Source organism: Callorhinchus milii, unplaced genomic scaffold, assembly GCF_018977255.1.
Source record: "Callorhinchus milii isolate IMCB2004 unplaced genomic scaffold, IMCB_Cmil_1.0 Scaffold6, whole genome shotgun sequence".
Classification (NCBI taxonomy): Eukaryota; Metazoa; Chordata; class Chondrichthyes; order Chimaeriformes; family Callorhinchidae; genus Callorhinchus; species Callorhinchus milii.
This window is the reverse complement of record NW_024704747.1, coordinates 3,368,836-3,395,727: the sequence shown is the minus strand read 5'-3', so window position 1 is coordinate 3,395,727 and position 26,892 is coordinate 3,368,836. Positions and strand designations below refer to the sequence as shown.

General features: G+C 44.4%; 1 protein-coding gene across 25 annotated transcripts in view; it reads right to left on the bottom strand.

Moving 5' to 3' along the window:
• neb (nebulin) overlaps positions 1 to 23,911 on the bottom strand; it is a 131,180-nt gene extending 107,269 nt beyond the window's left edge. For 16 of the 25 annotated variants that reach the window (XM_007896295.2, XM_042336331.1, XM_007896299.2 and 13 more), the window contains exons 1-20: positions 23,791 to 23,910; positions 22,745 to 22,836; positions 18,221 to 18,271; positions 16,811 to 16,840; positions 15,836 to 15,865; positions 15,479 to 15,508; positions 15,252 to 15,380; positions 14,713 to 14,820; positions 13,874 to 13,978; positions 11,769 to 11,873; positions 11,132 to 11,236; positions 10,094 to 10,198; positions 7,661 to 7,762; positions 6,165 to 6,272; positions 5,569 to 5,685; positions 4,891 to 4,992; positions 4,670 to 4,777; positions 3,524 to 3,628; positions 2,189 to 2,287; positions 837 to 941 (exon numbers count right to left, since the gene is read on the bottom strand). In XM_007896295.2, the coding sequence (XP_007894486.2) occupies positions 837 to 941; positions 2,189 to 2,287; positions 3,524 to 3,628; positions 4,670 to 4,777; positions 4,891 to 4,992; positions 5,569 to 5,685; positions 6,165 to 6,272; positions 7,661 to 7,762; positions 10,094 to 10,198; positions 11,132 to 11,236; positions 11,769 to 11,873; positions 13,874 to 13,978; positions 14,713 to 14,820; positions 15,252 to 15,380; positions 15,479 to 15,508; positions 15,836 to 15,865; positions 16,811 to 16,840; positions 18,221 to 18,271; positions 22,745 to 22,807 (1,707 nt within the window). In that variant the 5' untranslated portion in view covers positions 22,808 to 22,836; positions 23,791 to 23,910. Of the gene's footprint in view, positions 1 to 836; positions 942 to 2,188; positions 2,288 to 3,523; positions 3,629 to 4,669; positions 4,778 to 4,890; positions 4,993 to 5,568; positions 5,686 to 6,164; positions 6,273 to 7,660; positions 7,763 to 10,093; positions 10,199 to 11,131; positions 11,237 to 11,768; positions 11,874 to 13,873; positions 13,979 to 14,712; positions 14,821 to 15,251; positions 15,381 to 15,478; positions 15,509 to 15,835; positions 15,866 to 16,810; positions 16,841 to 18,220; positions 18,272 to 22,744; positions 22,837 to 23,790 lie in introns of all 25 variants that reach the window. The other 9 variants (XM_007896321.2, XM_007896305.2, XM_007896301.2 and 6 more) reach the window with 4 other exon arrangements.
• Positions 23,912 to 26,892: the final 2,981 nt, after the last annotated feature.

The window sequence follows — 26,892 nt, the reverse complement described above, 5'->3', positions numbered from 1 at the left end:
AAGCAGCCTCAAGGTAACTGTGTTGGGAGATAACAAAAGGTGACTGTGTGGTGTATTGGCTCCGGTCTACTTTAACTGTGCCACAGGGTAGAGGAATTCAGTTCTGTAACTCAGATATCCTCAACAGTCAGTGTCTGTTCTCAAATGGGTCACTGTGGGGTTGAACTTTCCTGCACCTGCCCTGAGTGTGAGGAGGTAACTAATCACAGTGGATTCTTAATAACAGTAATCCTTGCAATTGATATAGCGCCTTACTACATCGTCGAGACGTCTCAGAGTGCTTCACACAATACACTGTGAAGAGAGTTGACTTGTATATTTTGCAGGCGAAACACGGCGGCCAATTGTGCACAGCAGCGTCCCACAGACACTTGTGGATTGAGTTATTATTTTTTTTAAAAAAAAGAATTTATTACCCCAGGAAAAGCGATCCTCCAATCGACTGACAACTGGGCTCCTATTGACTGCTAGGTAAGCAGAGGCATGTGGAGTAAGGAAACTTGCCTAAGGTTTCGCCCTCCACGGGAAATTCCTCTCGCCTGCGAGGCGAGTGCTCTAACCACTAATCTACAGGACTCCAGAATTATGGGCCTCACCGCTGGAAATAGAACTGACTCCCTCCACCCCTTGTGCCTCACCCTCTCGCTATCCATCTTCAAGTTCTGCCTTGAAACCCACCTCTTCGATGTCCCTATGGTCACTTCCCCATTCCCACCTTCCCACCTTCACCCTTGCTCAGTACTCTAAAGCCCTCTGAGACTTTATTCTACGGGAAAAGGGGAAGCGAGGGAGGGAGGGAGGGAGGGAGGGACCTGAGGAAGAGCCCAAGCACTTACGTTGCTCAGGTTGTAGGCATTCACACGTGACTGGATGAAGAAAGGATCGTCGGGGGGGACATTGCATTTGAATTTTCCCTTCTCGTAAGCTGCTTTGTAGTTCAGCTGGAAGAAAGGAGGGCGTTAGAAGCAAGAGATGGTGGAGCTCAAGTGGTTTCAAACAAGAGATACATACTTGTATATGCATTGCTGCAATTTATTGATACTAATAATATCCTCGCATTTGAAATCTGCCTTATCACGTCATTGAGATGTCTTAGCACTTCACGGGATACACTGTAAAGTGGATTGACTGTATTTTGTGGGCGAAACATGGCAGCTAATTGCAATGTCCCACAAACAGTTGAGGATTGAATGACCTAATTATTCTTTAAAAAATTTTTAAAAAGGGCTTATTGCCCACGGAAAATGATCCGCCAATCAACTAACCAACCGGCTTCCGACTTACTGCTGGGTAAACAGAGGTATGTGAAGTAAGGAAACCTTGCCTAAGGTTTCACTCTGCCTGGGAATCGAACCCAGATCCTCTCGCTTGTCAACCAATATGATGCAAGACTTCAAATAATCAACATAAGTGTGAGCTACATCAGAAAACCTTTGCGTTCAAACAAGGCCATCGGGTTGAACTGACTCCATATACGAGTGCCAATATTGTGACTGACCTAAACGGCCTGAATTACTGGACATTCATGGGTTTCTCTAGACTGTGGCTCATCATTTAATCGATTTGCAGGTCAGCATTGCCAGGAACTGGTGCTTTCGAACACTGTGAGTTTCACTCGCACAGCTCTGTTTGACCTTAAATAGCCACAAGCTGAATATTCGCTCTCTATCTGTTTGGCTTGGGGTTCAGGTTCGAGGAAATCCTGAGCGGGGGTGGGGGGGAGCAGAGGGAGAGATAGCACAGAGTGGGCATCGAGGGGGGAGCGTAGGGGAGTAAATACAGAACAAATCTGCGGAAACATTATTGAGCGAGCGAGTACTAAACGTGTTTAATAGACTCCCCTAGGGAGACGGTGGAAGCAAAAAGTGTGGATTCTTTCAAGAACAAATTTGATAGATTTCTCTTAGGATATAATATCTCGGGATAAAGTACAGAGTTTAGGACACAACATGTCAAGCAACTGCCAGGATGGTGGAAAGCAAACTAGCTGGATCTTGGGCTTCATGGGAAGCGAGCGGAATGAGTGACAGCAAAACGTGATTGCCGTTTTAGTTGTAAAACTATGATCAAAATATGGCCAATCACGATCCCCAGTAGAATGTAACGTCGAGGTTTCCCAGAGAAGGTCGATCACGAGTAGGTCACTAACTGCATCTCTAGATACCCTGGAAGGTTCACGGGCACTTACATCACTCAGCTGCTTAGCATTGATCTGGGCTTGCACCATTACTGGAGTGTCAGTGACTTGGGTGAACTTGATCGTGTCAGGATGGGACCTGTAGACATGCTGGAATTGGAAAGGAAATTGTTAAATGAATGCGCTTCTCCAAGGATTCACACACACTATTTTGTTCCAACATTCTTCTTAATTTTGCTGTGTTTTTTTTTGGGGTGGTAGGGGGGGTATCTTAAGATACTTGGATACTCTTAGGTATGGTGATGTCAGACTTATGTGGAAACCCATCACCACGCTTAAGAGTATCCAAATCAAACTGAGTATTCCATGCATCCCACCTGCCCATGGAAATTTGTGTGTTCGGAATTGATTGCGCACTCTCTCGGCAAAGCGTTGCATCCTGCTTACCTCATCCCAGAAAGTATTAGGCACAGGTTGGCAAGAGCCAAGGCTTGGGGACCTCAAAGTGTCTGTTGGGGTAACTGCTAGAGTCTAAGCAGTTAAAACCACTGTGTAGCTGGCTACTGTGAGCATTGCCTGGCAAGCATGCTTCTCGCTGCTGTTCCAGATAGGACCACCCTACCCATTAGGGCCTTGGTTTGTAGAGTTAACAGGAGCGGAGTGGGAAGAGTCCCTGGCCCCAGTGATTGATGTGTCCCTACAGGCTGGTCAATGTGTCATCCCTGAAGTATTGCAGACCAAACTATCAGAAACTCTGCATGAGACCTGTCATTGAAACATTAAGTCAGATGCTATTTATCTTTCCTACTCTAGGTGGTGCCATGCTTCCCCTCATAGTATTATCAATAAATATATTTACCATTCACAGGGGGATTAATTTCATCCGAGTCTAGAATTATTCTCTTTCATGTAGCGGTTCAGGGGGTCCAGAATTTGGCAAATTCTGAATAACAGGCTTTTTTTAAATTTATTTTCAAGCCAGCTTTCCGTAAGGTCTTTTAAGAAACCAAACTTCGAAGTTCAAAGTGAATTCATCAACTTGCCAAGATTTGAAACCCTGCAAACGTGACCCCTGTGGTCCTGGGCATCTGATATCTTAAAATCCAAGAGAAAAACTTGAGATTACAGGCTAAGACTGGTGGAATTTCAGACTTCCCACCTTCACGTGGAAATCCCAGAGATTCCCTTTGTTGGAGTGGATTGCGCACTCTCTCTCCCTGGAGAGACGCATCCTGCTTACCTAATTCCGGAAAGTATTAAGCCCAGGTCGGCGAGAACCAAGCCTTGGGGACCCCCGAGTGTGTGTTGGAGTAACCGCTGGAGAATTCATGAGCTGAGCAGAACAACGGAGGCATTAGATGCTGTAGGACATTTTTGGCTACTCACGTCTTTGCATTGGTAAGAGTGCTTCATCGCTTCGTACTCTGGAGTAACAGTTTGAGGGAAGTAGCAGCATGTTTTGTCCAGTTCGTAATCTGCTTTGTAATTTTTCTGAAACAACAAAGAGAGAGAGAGAGTGTGTGTGCTGTTTCTGCTTCAGTTATCTTCTTCAAAAGAGAACTGGATAGGGATCCAAGCTTACAAGCAGCACAACGACAGCAAACAACAACTTGCGTTGCACGAGTTGCATCTTCACAGGTCTCAGAGCGCCTCAAATGGCAGGGTTGAATGCCGAGCGAGAGAGAAGGGAGGTGTGGAGGTGACCATAGGTGCAGTGAAAGAGGTAGGTTTTAAGGGGGGGATAAAAAGACTGATAGAAAGGGAGCGAGGCAGAAGGTAGAGACAGGGAGTTCCAGAGGATAGGGGTGTAGTGAGTGGAAGCTTGGATATTGATGGTGCCGTGGAGTAGGAGGGAGGGAAGGGTTGTGGAGTTGGAGCAGGCGACTGGTAGCTGAACCAGTGGGGGGGCGAGGAGTGAGATGTGAACAGGTCAGAGAGATAGGGAAGTTCTAGGACGTGGAGGGATTTACACTATCGGAGTATATAGCGATTAGGTGTGGCCTGAAGCTAACAAACACTGTGTTTATTAGGTTATAATCACGAGGTTAAAAAAATTATTCGTAAGCAGTTTTCTCCTGAATTCATTAAAAAAAATCTTGATTTCCAAATTAAGACTGAATTCAAGAATGTTCTGTGATCTTGAAATGTAAGACACAGTGGTCTGACCGGCTAAGACTAGGGTGAATTCCAACAACAACAAATTACATTTGTATGGTGACTTTCACGTCGGGAGGACATCCCAAGTCGCTGGACAATCAGGTATTTGGACTCGAGATGGGGGGGGAGTTAGGATCAGGAGGGGTGGAGGGCAGGGAAGGTAGGGGTAGGAGGTAGGAGGGCAATCGAAGGAGCAGTGGAAGAGGAGGGTCTTGAGACGTGCCTTGAAGGAGGCAAGGGAGGGAGCGAGGTGGAGGGACTGTGGGATGGAGTTCCAAAGGGTGGGGATGTGGAGCAGGCTGTTGGAGTGAGTTGATGCACCATTGACCGAGTCGCGATGGTTTCTGAAATAGGATTTTTTCGGCGCCCACTTACATTACTTTTCATCTGTTCAACCTTCATGCAATGAAGCATGTATGGATCCTCATAGCTTCCAATGTAGTGCCCCCTTATTTTATCCATGTAGTTCTGTTTGTAATTTTTCTGAAACGGGGAAAGGCCGAATGTTAACGTCAATGCTTCGAGCAGCGCTGTGGACCGACAAACCCCGCGACCATTCAATAAACAATCAATAAACACCAATAATAATCACTTACATCAGTGAAATTGCTCAATACTTTGTCAAGTTGGAACTTGGGAGTGTCGCAGTAGTTGATGCTCTTGCCCCGAGCTTTCTCATAGTCACTCTTGTAAAGTTTCTGTAGAAAGAAAAAGAAACCACTGTGAGACTCTCAGAATGCAATCATAGAATAGTACAGCGCAGAAGGAGGCCATTCGGCCTATTGTGCCTGTGCCGGTTCTTTGAAAGAGCTACCAACTAGACCCACTTAACTCACTCCCCCGCTCTTATCCTGGAGCCCTGCAAATTTTTTCTTTTCAAATACCTATCCAATCCCCTTTTGAAAACTACAATCGAATCTGCTTCCACCACCCTTTCAGACACACCTGGTCAAAGACTATTTGTGTGTCGGATTATTAAAAGATCTTTTAAAAACTGTGCAAACGTATTGTTGCGAATACTGACCGGGGTGGGAGGGTGGGAATGGGGAGAGGAGAAGCTTCACATTTTTTCCAAGGTTTCAATGAATTTTATTTCAACAAAATATAGAGAGAGGGGTCTCTCTCCAACATCCCCCAGTTCTGCCGAAAGGTCATTGACCTGAAACGTTAACTAATTTTCCTCTCTGCAGAGATGCTGCCTGACCTGCTCCGGGTTCCCAACGACCTCTCTGTTTATAATAGAGAGGGGGATGTGGAGGGTGGACGCTACTTACATCGCTCAATGCTTGTCCAGCCGATTTCAACCGTTGAAGAAGAGGATTTTCCGTAGCGGGAAGGGTGTTGTAGTCGGTCTTGTCTTTGTTCTTCTCATAGTCCGCCCTGTACTTTACCTAAACAACCCAAAATGTATATAATCAGCGGAGCTTTAAGGCTTCTGTGGAGTCCTATAGCAGAGTGAGAGAACCCGGGTTTGACTCCCGGCTGAGGCGAAACCTTATGCAAGTTTCCTTACTTCACGCGCCTCTGTTTATCCGGCAGTAGCTCAGAACACAGTTCTTAATTGATTGGGGGATCACTTTCCGGTGGTAACAATCTCTCTCAAAAAAACATTGGTCACTCAATTCCACAGCTGTTTGTGAGACGCTGCTGTGCGCAATTGGCTGCTGTGTTACTCCCATAAAATATACAATCAATTCATTTTGAGGTATATTCTATGAAGGGCTCTGAAACATTTCAGCAATATGATAATGCGCTATATCAAATGCAAGGATTACTATTATTATTATTTTATCACGGCTCAAGTGAAATAATTCATTTCAAAAACAGCCAAGAAAGAGAGAGGGACTCGAACACTTCGGGTCTCACTTACCGAGCTGGCTGCATTTCTGGCATTCTTATTGGCCCTATATTCAGGAGTATCCGTTTGCATGAAATAAAGTTGGTCTTTCATGTCCTCATAAGCCGCCTGATATTTTTTCTAAGATGATGGAGAAAAAAGAAAATGCGTTTTTTTATTTTTGGGGCCGACAGCAGTTTAAGATTGTTTCTCTTTATCTCTTTTGGTCAGGACTGGCGTCTGACACACGCGGAAACCCATCCCCCTGCACGAGCAGCCAAACCAGACTGAGAGATCCACACGTGTAAACCATCTTCACTGATGGCATGATCCTTCCCTTCTGAATCTATGTGGTCTACTCCTTGCATTGTCCACAGAGAAGTACCAATAGCATCTCGTACAGCCCTTTCACGCATCTTTTCGTCCTCAAATCCTTTCATACCCTGGCACCTGCCTACCCCTCCAACCTGCTTACTCCCCAACCATCTGCTGCCTCCGCTCGACTGGCTCCGGCCTCATGCATGCCCCTCGTGCCCTCCGTTCCATCATCGGTGGTCATGCTTTCAGCCACTACGCCCCGAAACTCTGGAATACTCTTCCTCTACCCCTCCGCCTTGCCCCTTCCTTCCCCATCTTCAGGTCATGTCTGAAGCCCTTCCCCTTTGAACGTGTCTACCGTCGCCACCCCCCCCTCCCCCTGACTCAGCATCGTGCTCTGCAACTGTCAAGCGCTCTGAGACCCCGCCCTGCATGAACGGCACTATATAAATGCAAGTTGTTGTTGTTTGCTTACTGATATATCAGGGTTAACACCAGTCCATTAGGTTTAACATGAACTGTTTGTTAGCCGTAAGGAATTTGTTATCACGCACTGACAATGGGAAATCCGAACTTGTAACAAAATCGTTAACACGGCTGCCGAACAGAGTATAAACCATACCCCGGCACTTCCAGACTCATGTCTCACTCACTTGAATGAATTTGATGCCCTTAAACCCTGAGGAACAGAAGATGAAGAAACCTAGTGTTTCTCTATTTCCATTTATAGGATCAAGAGGAGGTTATTCGGTCTGTTAGACCTGGCCTGCCAATTTATTGTAGAACTTTTAATCCAATTTCCCTACTTTATTATATATTCTCTGTGTGCCTTATTGACCCCTAATTCCCAATTTCAGTTTGGCTACAAACTACACTTTACAGTGTATACTGTGAAGCACTCTGAGATGTTGAACGTGAAATGCATTTCATGAAGGTTTCACCTTTGTGAATTTTTCCCCCACCCCACCAAAGCGTTTACATAAATGCAAATGCACCTCCAACTGCCTTCAGTACCTAGTCACTACACTTAACAGCAATCAACTGTGACAGGGCTGCCATTTCAAAGATTGTTATCATTATTGAGTTAAAGCTCGTCGACCTGAAACGTTAATTTACTTTCTTCTCTCCATAGATGCTGCCTGACCTGCTGAGGGTTCTCCCTGCGATTTCTGTTTTTATTTGTTATTATTATTATTAATAAACATACTTACTGCGCTCAAATTGTCAGAATTCATTTTGGCGACAGCCACATCATAGCAAGGAGTTTGACTCCATTTACCGTTACTTTTCTTGTGGTCTTCATGGTATTTAAGCTGAAAGAAAATACAGTAGGTTAGGCTGTTGTGTTAGCTTCTGTGTGGTGGATGATACTTGGACCAGTTTTTATCCCACAAAACACTTTTTCAACGTGAACATTAAAAGCACAAAAGGGGAATCCGGTTAACTGCTTGGGTGATAAAGTAAAATTTGGCTGGTGTCCAAATGCATCTCAGGAATTCTTTATCGCAATAAATAATTTACGGTACGAGTGTCAGGAATTGTTTCTCTGACCGTCAGCTCCATTAAACATGACTGGATTTGCGCCCCTCTCATTTTGTTTCTGTAAATAATTAAGGCTCGTATTCCATTCGGTTACAGATTCTCTGTGCGTCTCCATTGGATGCGGAGCAGAAAAGTTCCAAACTCTCGAGGTTCCTCTTGCGATTCAGACCCGACGCTAATGAGAGATAGTGCATTATCCATGAGAGTAATTCATGGCAAATTGAATCCGATAAGGCCCATCTCTTGATACCCTTGCCTGATATTAATATTGATAACTAATATTAATGATTTCCTCGGGATAAAACTGCAGAACGTTCTATGAACCATAGAAGATACTGAAAACTTACCAAAAATAGAGGGTAACCAAGAAGCTAATGTTAGTGAGCAATTTAGGGAAATTAACATCAGCAAATAGTTAGTACTGGGATACTGTTGGGATTGAAAAATGACAAATCCGCTGGACCTGATGGCCTGCATCCTAGGGTTTTAATGAGGTGGCTGCTGAGATAGTGGAGACCTTGTGTTTGATCTTCCAAAATTCTCTGGATTCTGGAACGGTTCCCATTGATTGGAAGATCGCAAACGTAACACCACTATTTAAGAAGCGTGGGAGAGAGAAGATGGGGAACTGTAGACCAGTCAGTCTGACATCGATGGTACGGAAAATTCAAGAATCCTTAATTAGGGACATCGTAGTGGGGTACTTAGAAGACCACAACATAATTAGGCAGAGTCAACATGGCTTTATCAAAGGGGAGCCACGCTTAACAAATCTTTTACAGTTTTTTGAGGATGTAACTAGCAGGTTAGATAGGGGGAAACCAGTAAGTGTAGCTTATTTAGATTTTCAGAAGGCATTCGACAAGGTGCCACATAAAAGGCTGCTACACAAGATTAGGGCCTGTGGAATTAAAGGCAATATATTAGCATGGATCGAAGAGTGGCTAACGGGAAGAAAACAGAGAGTACGGATAAACGGGTCCTTCTCAGATTGGCAGGATGTGACTAGTGGAGTGCCACAAGGATCAGTGCTTGGGCCTCAACTATTTACATTCTATATCAATGATCTAGACGATGACATAAAACTTAAAATATCTAAATTCGCGGATGATACTAAGCTAGGTGGGAGAGTAAGCTCTGAAGATGACACAAAAAGATTGCAAAGGGATATAGATAGGCTAGTTGAGTAGGCAAGAAGGTGGCAGATGGAATATAATGTGGGGAAGTGTGAAGTTATTCATCCAGGTAGTAAAAACAGAAAATCAGATTATTTTCGAGAGGGGCAGAGACTAGATAGTGGTAGTGTTCAGAGGGATTTGGGTGTTCTTGTATGCCAGTCACAAAAAGTTAGTTTGCAGGTACAGCAACCAACTAGGAAGGCTAATGCCATGTTGGGTTTATTGCAAAAGGTTAGAATACAAGAGTTGGGAAGTCTTGCTGCAACTGTATAAGGCCTTGGTGAGACCGCACCTAGAATATTGTGTGCAGTTTTGGTCTCCTTATTTAAGAAAGGACGTACTCGCCTTAGAGGGGGTGCAGCGTAGATTCACTAGGTTATTTCCTGGGATGAGAGGTTTGACCTATGAGGATAGGTTGAGTAAACTAGGCCTATATTCTCTAGAATATAGAAGAATTAGGGGTCATCTTATAGAAACCTATAAGATTCTCATGGGGATTGACAGAGTAGTCAGTGTGAGACTGTTTCCCCTAGAAGGAGAATCTAGAACTAGGGGTCACAGTCTTAAGACTAAGGGTCAGCCTTCTCGAACAGAGTTGAGGAAACACTTCTTCACTCAGATGGTAGTGAATTTATGGAATTCTCTAGCCCAGAAGACTGTGAATGCTCGGTCCTTGAACATATTCAAGACTGAGATTGATAAATTCCTAAAGAATAGAGGGATTAAGGGATATACGGATAAGGCGGGCAGATGGAGTTAGGTTAGAAGATTAACCATGATCTTATTGAATGGCGGGGCAGGCTTGAGGGGCCGAATGGCCTACTCTTGCTCCTAATTCCTATGTTCCTATGTTCCTATATGCTTGTACATGATGCGGGTGTCTAATATGAACATTCATTCGAGTGCTCGGTCAAGGATACTTACGTCACTGAGCTGATTGAAAACCTTTTTGGCAAGCTCCACATCTGGTGGGTTTGCCAGCGACGTGTATTTGGCCTTTCGCTCATTGTGTCCTTTCTTGTACTGGATCTGGTAAGGAAGAAACAAGAGGGGAGGGTGGCGGGGTGGGAGGGTGAAACAGGTGTCTGAATCACGTGGAAACCCATGACGGTGCTAAAGAGAATCCAAACCAGACTCAGAGTTCCAACGCAAGATTGCCATCCAAGTATGGAAATTTCCCTGTGTCTGGAATGGAACAAGCTCTCCAGATACAGTAACATTAGCTACACTGTGAATAATACCTTCTGCTGTTAATAAGTTATAAAGTTCCCTCTGAGATGACTCCTTGCAAGACTGATGAGCCCCAGCTTCTCTAATTGTTCCTCTCAGATCATTCCACAAACACATGGACATCAACTTTGTTTTTCTTCTCCTCATCATCCCTTTGAAACCTGAGCAGCCCCATTATATTGTGGTGACTAGAAGCATATGAGTACTTTAGGTTCGGCTTGACCAGAGCTCTGTACAGCTGCGCTCACTCTCCTAATCATTGCAACACAGCTGAGTTAAATGCAATTGCTAATCTCATGTTTTAATTGGTCTTTTTTTTAAACTGCTAACACCCAACTTCCAACTCGTCTGAATATCGAGGGCATTGAAAAATTCTGCTCTTTTGTCGCAGGTAAACCAGCCTGGGAAGTAAAGGGCCAAGGCTTTGCCTTCTGGTTTAATCTTCTTTGGGCCCGAATGACATATTACTTCTATTACTGAACCACGCAAACCAATCAAAGCAAATTTTGAGTTCTGACAAAAGTTAACTGAAACGTTAACTCATTTTCCTCTCTCCATAGATGCTGCCTGACCTGCTACGTGTTCCCAGCGACTTCTGTTTTCACTTAAGTAAATTTTTGTTTTATTTTTCAGCTTTTTGATTACCCGACGCGCTCTTACCAACAACACCACCAATAAAAAAGCAAACAAACCACCTCATTGTACTTCACTTTGTGCACTAAAGATACTCACATCGCTGAGGACTTTCTGAGCATTCGCAACTCTTCTGAGCTCTGGACTGTCAGAGTAAGGAAAGTAGAAGACTTTGTCCTGTTCCCAGTCTTCCTTGTACAATTTCTTCGAGGGGAAAAAAAAGGAAAGGAAAGACTTTCAAGCAAAGTTTCCATTTCGAATCTCAAGAGCGAAATAGACATGTACGTGAAAGATTAAGACTTGAAGGGGCAGGGCAGTGGGAATGAATAATAATAAACTTTTCATTTCATATAGTGCCTTATCAAGTCGTTGAAATCTCAAAGCGCTTCACAGAATATATCGTAAAGTTAATTAATTGACTGTATATTTTGTGGGCGGTAGCCAATTGAGCACATCAGTGTCCCACAAATAGTCATGGATTGAGTGCCCCATTTTTTTTTTGGAGTGATTATTACCGGCGGAAAGCAATCCACCGATCGACTAACGATCAATTAACTACTTACTGCTGGGTAAACAGGGGAGTGTGGAGTAAGGAAACTTGCCTAAGGTTTCGACCTGCCTGGGAATCGAATCCAGGTCTTCTCGCTTGCGAGGCGAGTGCTCTCACAAATACATTACAAGAATCCATGTGATGGTTTACGATAGACTTGAGATGTCACTAAGAGGCTTTGCTTACCGGGCTGAACATTGCGGCAAACTTCACAGCTTGCACAAGCTCAGGGGCGTCCGGGGGCAGCTGGTACACGTCTTTGGATTCCTCCCACTTCTGTTTGTACAACACCTGGAATAGACAGAGCAGGTCATCCGGGTGTCTGACGCACGTGGAAACCCATCGCCATTGCTTCACAGTATCCAAACCAAACTGAGAATTCCATGAGTCTCTCTCTCTCTCCCCTGGAGGGAGGCATCCTACTTACCTAATTCCGGAAAGTATTAGGCGCAGGTTAGCAAGAGTGTGTTGGGGATGACTCCTGGAATCTAACTAGCTAAAACCATGGCTTTGCAAGATTGGAAACCCTGAGCTGAGTAAGCAGAAGGTTAACCCTCTGAAGATATCTGCAGCAAGACCTGTATGTCAGTATGATTGATGTTTTTTTTAAGAGCAGCTGTGAAATTTGACTACTATTAAATCAGCCAAAGTGCTCTTCAATCCGGCATCATGTTGCGTTGAATTGAATTGCTACAGTAATAATAATTCTCGCATTTGATATAGTGCCTAATCAAATCATTGAGACGTCTGAAAGAGCTTCAGAGAATATACTGTAAAGTGAATTGATTGAAAATTTTGTAGGTGAAACGCAGCAGCCAATTGCACACAGCAGTGTCCCACAAAACAGTCGTGGATTGACCCAAATTTTTTTTTAAACGATTATCTCCGCCAGAAAAGTGTTCCACTAATCAATTAATCAACCGGGTTCCCACTTACTGAAACTCTTGTTCATAACTTCATCACCTCAAGGCTCGACTATGCAAACGTCCTGCTTGTCGCCTTTCCCAACTCCTCCCTCCACAGGCTGCAGATAATCCAGAACTCTGCAGCCCGTGTCCTCTCCCGCACCAAACTCCGTGGTCCCATCTCCCCTATTCTCGCCCGACTCCATTGGCTCTCTATCCTTCAGAGGATCCAGTTCAAAATCCTGGACCTCACCTACAAAGCCCTCCATGGCCTCGCCCCACCCTATCTCTGTGACGTCCTAACCCCCTACTAACCCACCCGCTCCCTGCGCTCAGTCAGCTCCGGCCTGCTCCACATCCCCCGACCCACCCGCCCCACCATTTTTGGGAAAGCCTTCAGCCACTCTGCCCTCAACCTCTGGAACTCCATCCCCCAATCACTTTGCCTCGCCCCCTCCTTCGCCTCCTTCAAGTCGCGCCTCAGAACCCTCCCCTTCGACCATGCCATCGGTCACCCCCCTTCCCCTCCCCTCCCTTCTCCCTCCTGACCCCAGCTCGGGTCTGAAATGTGGTACACTGTCCAGCGCCTTGGGACATCCTCCCGACGTGAAAGGTACTATACAAATATAATTTTTTGTTGTTGTTACTGCTAGGTAAACAGAGGCGTGTGGAAACTCGGTAAACAGAGGCAAGGAAACTTGCCTAAGGTTTCGCCCCGCCCGGGAATCGAACCCAGGTCCTCTTGCTTGCGCTAACCATTAGACACCGTAAGAGGGAATGTCAATTAATGGTGTGTAAATCGCAGACTACGTTGTGATCTCCCCTCTCTGTAGGGCTGTTTATTTCAACGTGTTGCTGTGGAGGAAACTGGTAGCTATACCAGTAACATAGAAACAGATGTAAGATAATAATCCCATCAAAAACCTGTTCCACTATTTTATCAGAGGGTGATATTCTTCGTCTTGTACCCTTCCATACGGTACTTGATCATTGAAACACAGCCTTTTCTCTATCAGTACCTTGCTTTCCAAGTGACTACCTTTTTGTTTCCATTTTTCCATAGTCTCACATCGTTGTTTTGTAACATGGGCAGGAGTGGGGGGGGTGGTTGGGGGGGGCGTGGGGTAAGAGGACATTGTGGACACCCTGTACAATACTCACCTTGCACCCCCCCACATGGCATGAGTCCATCCCACGTAACATTACCTGACACTACTGCAGATATAGTGCTAAAGGGATGGAAATTGGGGTGAACTTAAGAACTGTGCGACCTTCATTAGTCGCCTTCATTATGGGACTGAAGGGATTGCTCTTTGAAGAGCCAGCCCAACCAGACACGATGTGGCAAGTGGGGCGTCTTCTTCTCAGCAGTTGTGTCGGACTCACCTTGCTGACTAATTGGGAGACATGTTTGGCGTGGGCAACTTCCCGAGATAGTCCATCGAGGTGGCTGATATTCTTCGTCTTGTCTGCTTCCATACGATACTTGACCTGGATTATTGAAACACAAACCAGGGGTGGACAATATTGCCAGTGTCCGCTTACGTACATTTCAGTCCTATTGCAGGTGAGAGCCTGCCCTCAAGCCACCTGCGCTACAGGGTGGACACAACACGTCTGCCCAGGATCCTATTGCACCCGCTGTTTGTCCAACGATCCCAATCAATCGAAGTCTCATTTATAAGTGCACATCAGCGAAGCCCGGTATACTTATTAACCAGAGAAGGATAAGCATCCTCTTTTTATTCCTCCCCTTCACCACCCCCCCCCCCCCCCCACTCTGCATAGCGCAAGTTTAATTGTAAGGTTATAATTCAAATTATACCCTTTGGAATTCCATCCCACAGTCCCTTGGCCTCGCCCCCTCCCTTGCCTCCTTCAACATCTTCCTCTTCGACTGTGCCTTCTGTCACCCTCCTACCCCCACCCTCCCTGCCCTCCACCCTTTCTGATTCCAACGCCCAGCTCAGGTGACATCCTAGACCGTCCAGGACTTTGGGACGTCCTCCCGCCGTGAAGGACGCTGTGTGAATGTGATTCGTTGTTGTTGTTCTTGTAAGATGATGGTCCTGAGATGCTGATCGCGTTGTCAGCCAATGAGCAATCTGGAGCATTAACATTAAGCATTAACATTGTGTCTGGTAAAACCCCAGTCGTTTTCACATCGTTGCAGTCAGTGTGAACGACATTGCCCACCCGTAACTTTGACAAGCAGCCTTACTCACATCACTGAGCTGCCTCTGCACCTTGCGAATCCTCCTGAGTTCTGGCGTGTCCGAGGTGTGAGCGTAAGACTTTCCTCTTTCCTTTTCGTACATTTCTTTGTATTTGTTCTACGGATAAATGCACAAAGAATGAAATAACAGTTACTGACTGAGCCGGGCGAATTTCTTTATTCCCCCCCCCACCAAAAAAAAAATCCTGGGAATTGTTACCCTCGGTAAATTGTATGACATTTTACAGGCCCTGCTTGTGAGCTAATAATAATAATAAAAAGAATAATTTTTGCATTTGATATAGCTCCTTATTATTGTTGTGGCGATCAAAGCGCTTCGCAGAATATTTTGTGGTCGAAACGCAGCAGCCAATCGAGCACAGCAGCGTCCCACAGACAGTTGTGGATTGATTGAAGTGACCAAATTATTATTATTGTTATTTTCTATCACCAAATGGTCAAGGCGGAGAGCGGAATGTGAAAAGAACATAAAGCAAACGGACACGCAAACAGCCGTGAGACGTGAAGCAGACTGGATTCACCCCATACCTGGCTAAAAAGATTCTGCATCTTCTGACTGTGCGCAAGGTACGGTGTCATGAACTTTGAGGTGTCAACCTTCCGTTTCTTTTTTACCTGTCGGACAGGTAACCCAGTTTCGGATAGCACCTGCTGGGTCTTGAAGCACCCAAGGAAAAGACGGCATTAATTTTCATCCAGCACTTTACGCAGAGCACCAAAAACACTGCACAATCTCAGTTTTTATAGGGTCTCACCTGGGTGGTGGTCGTGGACGGATCCGAAACCTGTCAAGAAAGAAAAACAGCCTTCAGATAAGCTCAATTCAAGTCGCTTTACCTGCAGCAAGCTTGACATGAAGAGCGATGATAATTTCATGGAGCTTCGCGTGAAATGGGTCGGTTGAAGAAAAAAAAGCTGCTATTTGAGAGGTATTTTTCAATCTTATATACTTTGGAGACTAAGGTTGCATGAACATGATAAGAAGCAGGAGAAACATGCTCCAGGCTGTATGCAGCTCCTTCTCGACAGCTTAGTATGTAGCACAAATCGCTGTGATGTTTCGTTAGTCAGGGACACTTTTTTTTTGTTTTAAACATCATTGATATTCTCACCCGTTTAATGACAGTTCGTGGTTCCGAAACCTTGTTGGGAAGAAAAATAATCAAACCACTAAATAAAACGTGAGGGTTAATCTGAACAATTTTTGAAAACAGTCTCTCTGTCAGGCCAAATCTCTGGATTTTTATTTAATGGGATCAACATCTTCTCTATTTGTTGCAGTAAAGTACTCTAATATACGCAAATCCCATTAAATAAAATGGAAATGCAAACGTCAAGCGACCAAAAGAAAATCTAGCCTCAGCCTGACAAGATTATCTTGTCTTGAAACCTAAGACTGGGCAGAATTGTGCAAAAATTCTTGGGTTAGCTTTAATTTGGAAGCCAATTTTTAGAACTTCTTAAAAAGTATGGGTTTCCAAATTAAGGCTAAATTTTAGTAATAATAATAACAATGATAATGATCCTTGCATTTGATATAGCGCCTTATCACGTCATCGAGGCGTCTCAAAGCGCTTTGTAATAATAATAATAATAATCCTTGCATTTGATATAGCGCTTTTCACGTCGGGAGGACGTCCCAAAGCGCTTCACAGAATATACGGTAAAGTGAATTGACTGTATATTTTGTGGGTGAAACGCAGCAGCCAATTGGGCACAGCAGCGTCCCCACAAACAGTTGTGGGTTGAGCGACCAAATTCTTTGACAATGTTTCCGTCGTTCTCCCTGATCTTAAATTTTGAAGTCAAATAGTCACAAAGGCTGAGACAAGGCAGAATTTCAGGCCTCTCAGGAGCGTGTACGTAAAAGTCATTTTTTTACACAGCTGAAGAAAATGTCTATACAGATACACCACAGGAAAACAATTGTGTCTTATTCCTTTTTTCACATTAAAACAAAAATAATTTTAAAAAACAATAGAATTATGTTCCGGTCAAATATGTCACCAGATTTGTTTGTATCACAAATTGATTGACTGCGCCATTTTTTAAGCTTTTAAAGCTTTTAAAACCATTGCTGTGCTCACCTTTGAAATAGTCGTTCGTGGTTCCGAAATCTTGCGGGGAAGAAAAATTGTTGATCAAACGGCTAAATGAAAGGTGTCACATTTACTGCAGCAGACTATACTTGTGTGGCATTTGCCGGCAGTAAATGCTGATCCACACACAGAGTAGCCATGCGACATGAAGCCCCTTTACAAAGCGCTTCACAAAGCTCAGGATAAAAGCTCGGAGTCATCTCCCTACATGTCAGTCCGTCCCATCTCATCCTCCAGACCATCCTTGACCCCTGGAATTGGGGCTCCAATTCGCCCTCTCAGGTCGGTCCGCAGACGTTTCCTTCAGACCGCCTCTCCCACGCAGCCCCCCAACCCCCACTTTTGATTACCATCGACCCGGCCCGTGCTGGCAATCACAAAGAGGCAGAGCTGCTTGTCAGCCATGTTCCAGCGCTTGCAAACAAATCAACCTCAGGCAAAAGAGCAAAGCTTCCAGCGAAAAGTGTCGGTGGGCCAACAAGACAGACACAGATCATGTCGCCTTAAGACAGACTGAGCGCACTCTTACCCAGGCTGAGCAACACAACGCAACACTACACTAATTTGGGTCGAGAGCCATGGAGTTCGCTGCATTGTAGACACCCTCAAACTCAAAAAAATTGCAAGGTTATGGGGTAAGTGTGGGGCAGTGGGACTGATTGGGTAGCTGGGTGGCTCTTCCAAAGAGCCAGTACAGGCACGATGGGTTGAATGGCCTCTTTCTGTGTTGTAATATTCTATGATTCTATGATTCAAGCACCAGTTAGCACTTCTGTATCAAGGGATTGCCCTCTGCTCTACTCTGCTCTACAGCACCAGTTATTATGGTTCCGCTGGAAACTCCAAGTGCAAAGTTTGGCTCATGCATATTGTAGGGTCATGTTTTAAACAGTTGTTGCATTATTCCTCCCCCAGGCTACAAAGTGACTATAGTGACATTTATGCAGCAATAGCTGGGTTGGAACAGGGTTTGGGTTTGGCTATATTGGCTGATCATAATCCAACACGGCTGGTATTCAGCGTCCAGTGTTCACACAAAGAAATGCTCCACTTCTCACTCCTTCAGGACCCACCTCAAGATCCTCCTTTTCGACCATGCTTTCGCTCATCCTGCTGCCCCCCCTGCCCTCTACGCTCCTCAATCCCACCTGCCAGCTCGGGTCCGAAACACTGACTATCCAGAATATGCTGTAAAGTGAATTAACTGTATATTTTATGGGGGGAGATGTTGGCAAAAATAATAATAATAATCCTTGCATTTCCTTTAGAGCTTCATCACATCATTGAGACATCTCAAAGCGCATCACAGGATAACCCTACATGCAAACTGACAGAGCAGCAATTATCTTTATGCAAGTAACACACACACACACACAGCGGATGAAAACCCTCTTTTACCTCCTTACTCAAGTTCCCCTTTCTACTTTCCGTTTCTTCATATGTATGGTACTACAGTCGGGATAAAGTTCCATAGAGAATGAGAATCAGAAATGATAGCATTACCTGACTTTTTCCTAGTTGTGTGTGAACTTACAAAGACCTTCAACAGCCCTCACAATAAGCTTCCTGTGTAATGGAAACTGGCCCATCTGTACAGATTATATCTAACCTGCCTGATTCAGAGCTCTCTCTCTCGCACCTTTCGGTGCTCACAATTCCATTGTGTTAAAAATAATTGGAGTTGAAGTGCAAATCAGCCATGATCTAATAAAGGATATCGTTTATTTTTAAGAATAATTACTTTATTTCTTCGGCCTTTCTTTAAGACTTATTAGACATGGGAATGGCATCGCGACTTTTTGGTCACCCTGTAGAATGACAGAACAGGCTCGAGGGGTTGAATGGCCTACTCCTGTTCCCGTACTTCAATTGGCCACTCTGTTAGTAAAAACCCGATCCATTATCAAACCTACCAAATCTCACAATTCAGTTGCAAGGCAAGTTTTATCTTTGCCACGTGCGAGTCCAACATGCGTTAGTTATCGCCATTGTGTCCGACTTGATTTAATTAAGGGCAACTATTCATTACACTTTCCATCAATATAATCTTTGCTGGCAGAGAGACACAATACAAGAGGCAAAATCTTACGTGTGAAAGCCAATATTAAGACCCTATTTAGATGTCCTACGTAAGTGCTTTAGAATTATCTACGGAAATGCCAATTACTTAGTCATGACTTCAACTGCAGAACTGAGATTACATGGATACACATTACAAATGACCTTTCATTTCAGCCCCAGCCTTGTCTACTGCACATTGTGCGCATTTTGAACCTGTTGTTATTATTTGTCCCATTCTATTTTAGTAGATTTAGCTGATTATAATCAGCCTGGGGTGGACTCATATTTTCTATAGTGTCCTGATACTGAACTAAAATCACTCGATCTTCTACAAAGCCCAACTAAGCGTGCAACTGTGAAATTGGTGACTAACAAAGGCTGACGTGGGTTCACTCCAGAACTGGCCCAAAAGTAATGAATGGTATGTGGGTGAGTTACATTAAGCCAATCTGCTGGGGATGACAAATAAGACACAGTTCACGATGATGGTATGAGAGGAATCCTTTTTTTTGGATGACTTTTACCCAGTGTGCAAAAAAAGCAGTTGTGTTGGAGCGCATTTGGAGGGGTGAAGTCATTTGAATTAAATCAACACTGGATATGAGTTTAACATTAAGAATGGCGCAGGATGGAGATTGGAAACCTGGGCTCTAAGGAGATTAGTGACCAGATGTTACATGACCGCCCTGTGGAGAGTTCCACGAGGGCAATGAACATGTGGAAAGAATGCACACAACACATACAAATATGAGTCCGCCCCAGGCTGATTATAATCAGCTAAATCTACCAAAATAGAATGGGGCTGTTTCAGTTACATTGCTCATGAACAAACACAGAGGGAATTAAATCAACTGAGACATTTTTGCAAAGGAACACCGCTTGCCATGAAAGAAAAAGGAAATAGAATGATATTGCAGTGACGCTACCCCAAATACAAAGCACTTCATGACACAAAGTACAGTTTGTATTTATTTAGCGCCTCCATGCAGGGTAGCGTCTCAGAACGCTTAACAGTGACTCCGAGCTGGGGTTGGAGGTGGCCGTAAGCACAGTCGAAGACTGCAGATTTTCAGGCGGGACTTGAAAAAGGGGGGAGAGGGGGGCAAGGCGGAGGGATTAAGGGAGTGTTCCAGAGTTTCGGGGTGCAGTGGTTGAAAGAGCGACCTCCGACGGTGGGGCAGAGGGTGCAAGGGACGAGCAGGAGGCCGGTGCCAGTCTAGCGGAGACGCCGGGCGGTGGATTAGGGAGCGAGGAGGTCGGAGAGGTAGGGAGGTGCCAAAGAGTGAAGGGATTTGAACACAAGAATGAGGATCTTGACGTTGGTCCGTTTGGTGATGGGGGGCCAGTAGAGCCTGGCCAGAACTGGTGAGATGTGGGTACGGAGTTTGGTCTGGGTAACTGTGCGGGCAGTAGAGTTCTGAATGAATATTTCGGTTGAACGAAATTAACTGAATGAAATCGGTTGTCTGTCGTTTCCTACAAGAAACTCAAAGAAAACTGGCTTCAAAATTAAGGCTGTATTTAAGAATTTGCCAAATTGTGGATATGCTCTAAAACACTACACGAATAGAATAAATCCAGATGTAATCAGAAAGACCTGCTCATAAACACTTTTTTGCACAGTGCCGGTATCAACATTACACAGCAGGGTTTCAACAGCGGACAAAGTAAAGTTAGATTTTTGGGGGATGAATAAATTATAAGAGGGGGATGAATAAATTATAAGATAGGTAAGTGTGAATTCAACACAATACAATATTTGTATTGATTTATTGCACTTAAACATTGAACACTTGAAACTATTTACTGATGTTTTTAAATTCACAAAGTGTCGGACTTCATTATTCTCTGAGCATTGCTGAGTCGGAGATGATGTCTCCTAAATGGCTGAAGTACATTTCTTTTAATAAGAGTCACAAAACCAGGAATGATCAACAATGTATGGACATTTTCAAGGTATGAACGATGGATCAATCACCAGAATATTTTAGGTCATGGAAATTAATTGCCTATAAAGTTATTGTTTTAGCAGACTCCACCGAGGTAGGTATGTTTTAAGGGACTAGCAATCGCTTTTCCTATTGATTACAAGCCATTTAGTTCTACAGTCGAAGCTTAATATAATCCATTAAATACTGGGTGAAAATGTGCTATGTAATTATCACATAGCGCACTGAATGCTAATGCGCAGTACAAACACCGGTACGGACGAGTTGGGCATTATGGCCTCTTTCTGTGCTGCGATCTATTAATTCTATGTAATGTAATTCCCTCACTCCCCCACGCCAGCCCCATCTTCGCCTCGGCTGAAAATCTCTCACTTGGCACAATTGCCGTGCGTTTATAGTTCCAGTTTCTTCCCTGTTCCCTTTTATCCGCTGATAATAATATTACTCACTAAAGAATGGAAAATCAAATCGATTGGAATAATCCCCCGACCACATTTCTTACCCGTGACCGACAGATACATTTCAAAGCTACCCTCAGGAGAGGTAACAGTATCAAACCAATGGAGTCAATATTTATCAGATTCGTCATGCAATTAGAGCAATGAAATCCCACCCACCCCCGGTCTAGGATTTGAAATGTTTCCAACCTAAAACGTGTTAGAAATTTGCATTTGTAATCCACTGTACTTGGTGTCACTGCAAACTATTGGGGGAAATTCCACTTTGGGACGTCCTCCCGACGTGAGATAACAATCCTTGCATTTGATATAGCGTCTTATCACATTGTTGAGATGTCTGAAAGCGCTTCACAGAATATATTTCAAAGGAACTGACTTTGTATTTTGGGAGACAAATAAAAGCCCGATAGCAAATGTAAGCATTGTTAAGCATTATTATTATTAATTACAGCGCTGGCAGAGTGTCAACCGCAAAAGTAAATCAACGTACGCGAGTATATATTTCTAAATATTCTCAAACGGTCAATTCCTCCCTGCAACTGATGTCTAGCGCCAAACACGAGAGGCTATTTTGCTGAAACCGACCTTATATTAGGAGTGCCTTTCTACCCTGGCAACTGACTGATCAGAAATGACTGATCAGCCTGTTTGGAGCTCGGGCTTTGAATTCCTTGTGCAAGCTCAGCATTTCTTTTATAACTGCTTCAGTATTCGCAGTGCAGTAAGTGGTATAGTCGCCACTGTGAGCCAGGAGAGGAAAATCAGCAGGCAGCTTATCATGACGTGAGGACAGATTTGCTTCTTGAAATTTACATCCCCTACGAGAATGGCTCGAACAAATATGTTGGGATCACTTTTTAGCCTTATTTTAAATTCTTTCTCTCTCTCTCTCTCTCTCTCTCTCTCTCCCCACGCCGAAAATAAATTGAAAAAAAGTTACATGAAACAAACGGGAGCTCTTTCAAGAAAGAAAAAAAAATCTAAATCAACGTACAAAACACAAAAGAAGCGTTTCCTTTATTATTTGTGGGTCCTGCATCAACGTCTGCTCTTTCAGAACACACTGTACACGACATTTATAGAATTATGACAGGCCATTCAACCCAACTATCTAATGACGGTGTTTATAATGTATTCCACACATATGGGTGAGTCTTTTAACGTGACGTAATAAATAATTAATAAATAATTGACTCATCCAATTTTTTTTAAAAAAAGATTCATATCTCTCCACAATTCTTATGTTTGTTAAGATTGAATTCGGATCGAGAGGGGATCCGCAATTACTCGTTCAACGGGGGTCGAAAAGAACTTGATGAAGACACCTCAGTGGTAGAAACTTCAATACGCCTTGATTTTCGTCCATCACCCCCCACCCACCGCACCCCCATACACACGCACACATCCTTCCTCCCTGGGTATAACCAAAGGTCTGCAACACTCAAGCATCTTACCGTGACAGTCTCCTCCACTTCATACTCTTCATATTCAGTGTACTCTTCCTCATCATCCTCCATTGTTACTGCCTGTCACTGAACGGGTTAGCCTAAGGGAACATTAATCAGTCAGAATCTCTCCTACAGACAAATGGGTGGAATAGACACCGGGTGCAGACAACCGGAGTGGGGAAAGGAGCCCGAAATTGGAAATTGTATTTTGAAAGGTATTTGTAACGACGCTGGGCGAAGAATATGAGCTTCGAGCCAGACTGGATACAATTCTGGATAGCGATGTAATGTATGGAGGACATACCGTGCACAAAAATACTTGCTAGACGTCAGCAATAAAATATAACCGCTGACCTCACAGAAACCAGGCTGATCACCAAAGGCTTGTGCCCACTTCAGTTCCCGCAGCACTTTATTTAAAGCTGTTAAAAGCGGGGTGGAGGGGGGAGGAGGAAAGGGGGGAGTGGGGTTGAAACAGGTTACTTGTAGTTATCAAAGTAAGCCAAAAGAATCCTGGTTATTTCTCGGCGCAGTGTTAAATCAAGGGATGACTTCTGCTTCTGTCACTGTTTGAGAACTTCAAGGGGGAGAGGAGAGGGGATGAGTGGCACGGCATTGAGACTTGCAACAGCTGTTCGTACGTCTCCAGTTATTTGTCATGTAAATCAATCCCACTGTAGGATTGGCTCGTCTAGTTTAGCCAGCTGAGCTCTAATTCCTTCTGAGGCAAGCAAAGTCCACGGTAGCTCGGTTAAAATTAGGCACACCGTCCCGTCGAACATTTTTTTTCTGTCTCCGTTGAACGTTGTCGCACCGTTACATATAAAAAAAATTAGTACAAAACCCAACCCCCCCAAACTGGTTATTGCTTATCTGGTCAACTGCTGAATAGATCTCCATCTGAGAAAAGCTTTATCTACTGGAATCTCCCAAGCAAAGGTCAACACCTCAAAGTCTATTCCGCCCTTATCGAAAATGCTCAAAGGCAACACTGCCATTGATGCAATCAACACGCTCACAGCAGACAGAGACATATAGAAACAGATTCTTACCCGTAACTTTTCAAAGCAATGTTTTTGTCCCCCAAGCCGCTACAACCTTCCCAAGAAGCTTCCCTCCCAAGAAGCTCTGGGCAAGAGCAACTGGCTGCCTCAGCGTCTAAAATACCACAGGGTTAGGCGGCCCAATCAGAAAGTACCTCTCTCAGGTTTCAGATGCTAAATATACCCGCTGACTCCTTCTTACCCCCCCCACTACCACCCACCTACTCCTCCCCTTTTAATAGCCACCTGTTCAGCAAACCTATAGAGGGACACCAGCAATTCTGGCCAAGGAGCTTAGAAGGTCCCAGACGATGTGAAGCAAAGGGTTGAGTTTTCAGACTGGGAGAGCTTTTCCTTTCTGCTAAACCATTCTCTCCTCCTCTATTGAAGGCAATGGCTCGTGCACTGAGTTCTACAAGCCCTCTTACCATGGCCACTAAACCCGCGGATGGGAACAGCACTGGAACCGTGGCTGACTTTACGTGGGAAAAGTCCCGCAGTGATTTTGCGAGAGATTTGGCAGGAATGTGATGGGAGCTGTCCATTGTGTCAGCATTTGAAACGGTGACATTCAGATTGTCCAAAATCCTCCACTTTCAAATCTGGTGACAATTAGCCATCGAGACAACTCTAATGTGGGCTGAAAACATTGCTCTAGTAAGATAGCGTTTCAGAGCATCCAGAATTTGAATGCAGCCTTAACTCTGCAAGTTCTTGTAAGAAACTGTAGAAAACCACGTTTTAAGTTAAGACTGAATTAAGACGGACACTCTACAATGCCTCATAAACAGATTAAATCTGGACCTGGGTGGAATTTCTCAGGAAGTGTGCGGTATTATCCAATTAGCCCCCGCATCCCATTTCTGCTGGCAATGGATCACCCTCCCTGCTACATTTTGTCAAGTCCTGACTGTAATTTTTTTTCTAAACACAGTAGAAAACAAGCGAGCAAACCGAAATCGTGACCCCAAGAGAAAGATGAATATAATAACAGGCCACTTCCAACATTAAGCTGCGGTCTGAGCTTTCATTCGGTATGGATGCGACCTCAATCAACGGGCCATCACCTTTTATTAAATCGTGTGATTTAGGTAACAACTTTCTATAATAAAAGGCGCAGCCCAAAAAATTAACACCATGCCTTTCACGTCAAGGGGACGTCACTCAGCTTCACAGGATCTTTACTGTTAAGCGGTAATGGATCATTTATTTTTGTAGGCGAACACTGTCGCCAATTTGCGCACAGTAATGTGCCATAAACAGCCATGAAATGAATGATTGACTTTGTCTGGAGCAAAGATGTGGTGCAAAGCTGTCAATAATTCTAACCAGCTTCAGGACTGAACACCTCACACTTTGCTGTGAAGTGATCAACTTGACAGTAATTAACTGTGATAAACTTTCTCAATTAAATTGGTGACGAGCTTTCTGGGCGTAAGAAGAATCCCTGTTAGTCGATTGGCGGATCGCTTTTCCAGGCATAATAATCCTTTCAAAAATAATAATATTATGCTCACTCAATCCGCGACTGTTTGTAGGGACGCTGCTGTGCGCAATTGGCTGCCGAGTTTCACCCACAAACTACAGTCTTTGCAGTACATTCTGTGAGGAATTTTGCGATGTCTCAACGACGTGATATGGTGCTATATCAAATGCAAGGATGATTATTATTATTATTATAAGTGGAGTGACTGTGCATCTTGCAGGTGAACGTGGCAGACTGGGCCTTGGTTTGAAGGACAGCCCCCCCTACTCCCCCCACCCCCCAACCCTCCCGACAAACAGGGTTTCCCCAGGACTGTATTGGAGTGTCAGCCTAGATATACTTTGAGTCTGGACTATATAACCTCAACGTAAGAGAATGTTTCAAAATCCATTGCAGTGCGTGGTCCCGGCAACCCCAAATGTTAGCAAGTGGGTTAAAGGCAGTGACACCCACCTCGGCGGTTAAAGAGATTAAAAAATTGTTTTACGCTCAACCTCTTCATTGCTGAATGCTTTGTATCCGACTGCATGCATCCAATGTGTCATTATCATCTGTGTGAGCGCGTGAGGAGGATTCAAGTTTAGAAAGCGGAGAGAAATTTCTCTGACACGTTTCACTTTGGAATGTTTGAATACAAATGTAATGGTTTCACGTGTGAGTGCTCAGCCATGTTCCTCAACCGTAGGCTCTGTAGGAGCTCTTGATGAGCTCCGAGATCTTGCTGATACCAATTTGTGCTAAAGCAGGAAGGCGTTACCGGCAATACCCACAACTGAGGGCTCCTGCCCCTGCCATGAGAGAGGGGGAGGGCGGGGCGCGGGTGGCCCGAAGTTGGAAGTAGCCTCTATCCAGATAAAATCATCCGCTGGGCCGGATGTGGCCCACGGGCCGCCTGTTGGACCACCCTGGTCTAGATCATTCACCTCATGGCTGCCTGTAGGACATTGCCGTGCGAAAATTATCAGCCACATACGTTCAGCTGCGAGACACACAGTCACTAGACTTTACAGTAAATCCTTTAGAGGGGCATTGAGATGACTCGACGACATGATAAGGGGCTGTAATAATAAGGATTATTATTCTTACAGTACAGTTCAAAAAGTTGAATTTCTTGATATTGAAGATTGGTACTCGGTTATTTTGACTGACTGCTTGATGACATGTTGACAGCTGCAATGTGTTCTCTCCCCCTCTCCCCTACCCCCCCCCCCCAACCCCACACTCTCAATTTTATTTCTTAATTCTGCAGCAGATTTCCATCAGTGCCTGGATCGATCAGCAACAAAGAACAGCATCGAGCGGGGCTTGGCAGTTGGAAGCTCAAGGCGTGCCGACTTGTCAACTAAATTATACATTAAAAAAAGACTGCTCACTCTAGCTCTCCTCCGATTGAGCGTTCCACAAAAATAACACAACCCATCAGCCGCGCCAGTTTATAAATAACTCCGTTGGTGCTCAGGGTTCACAGCCTCGGCTTGGACCCAGCGTCCAATTTTATAACGCAAGGAGAAATTCCCGTGTGCGTTAGGCCACTATTCGGGGGGGGATTCTTTTTCTGCTTTTCACTGGTTATCGGGACGGTTTTGTAAAACCCCGAACCATTTTTCAAGGTTTCTTCCCCCACC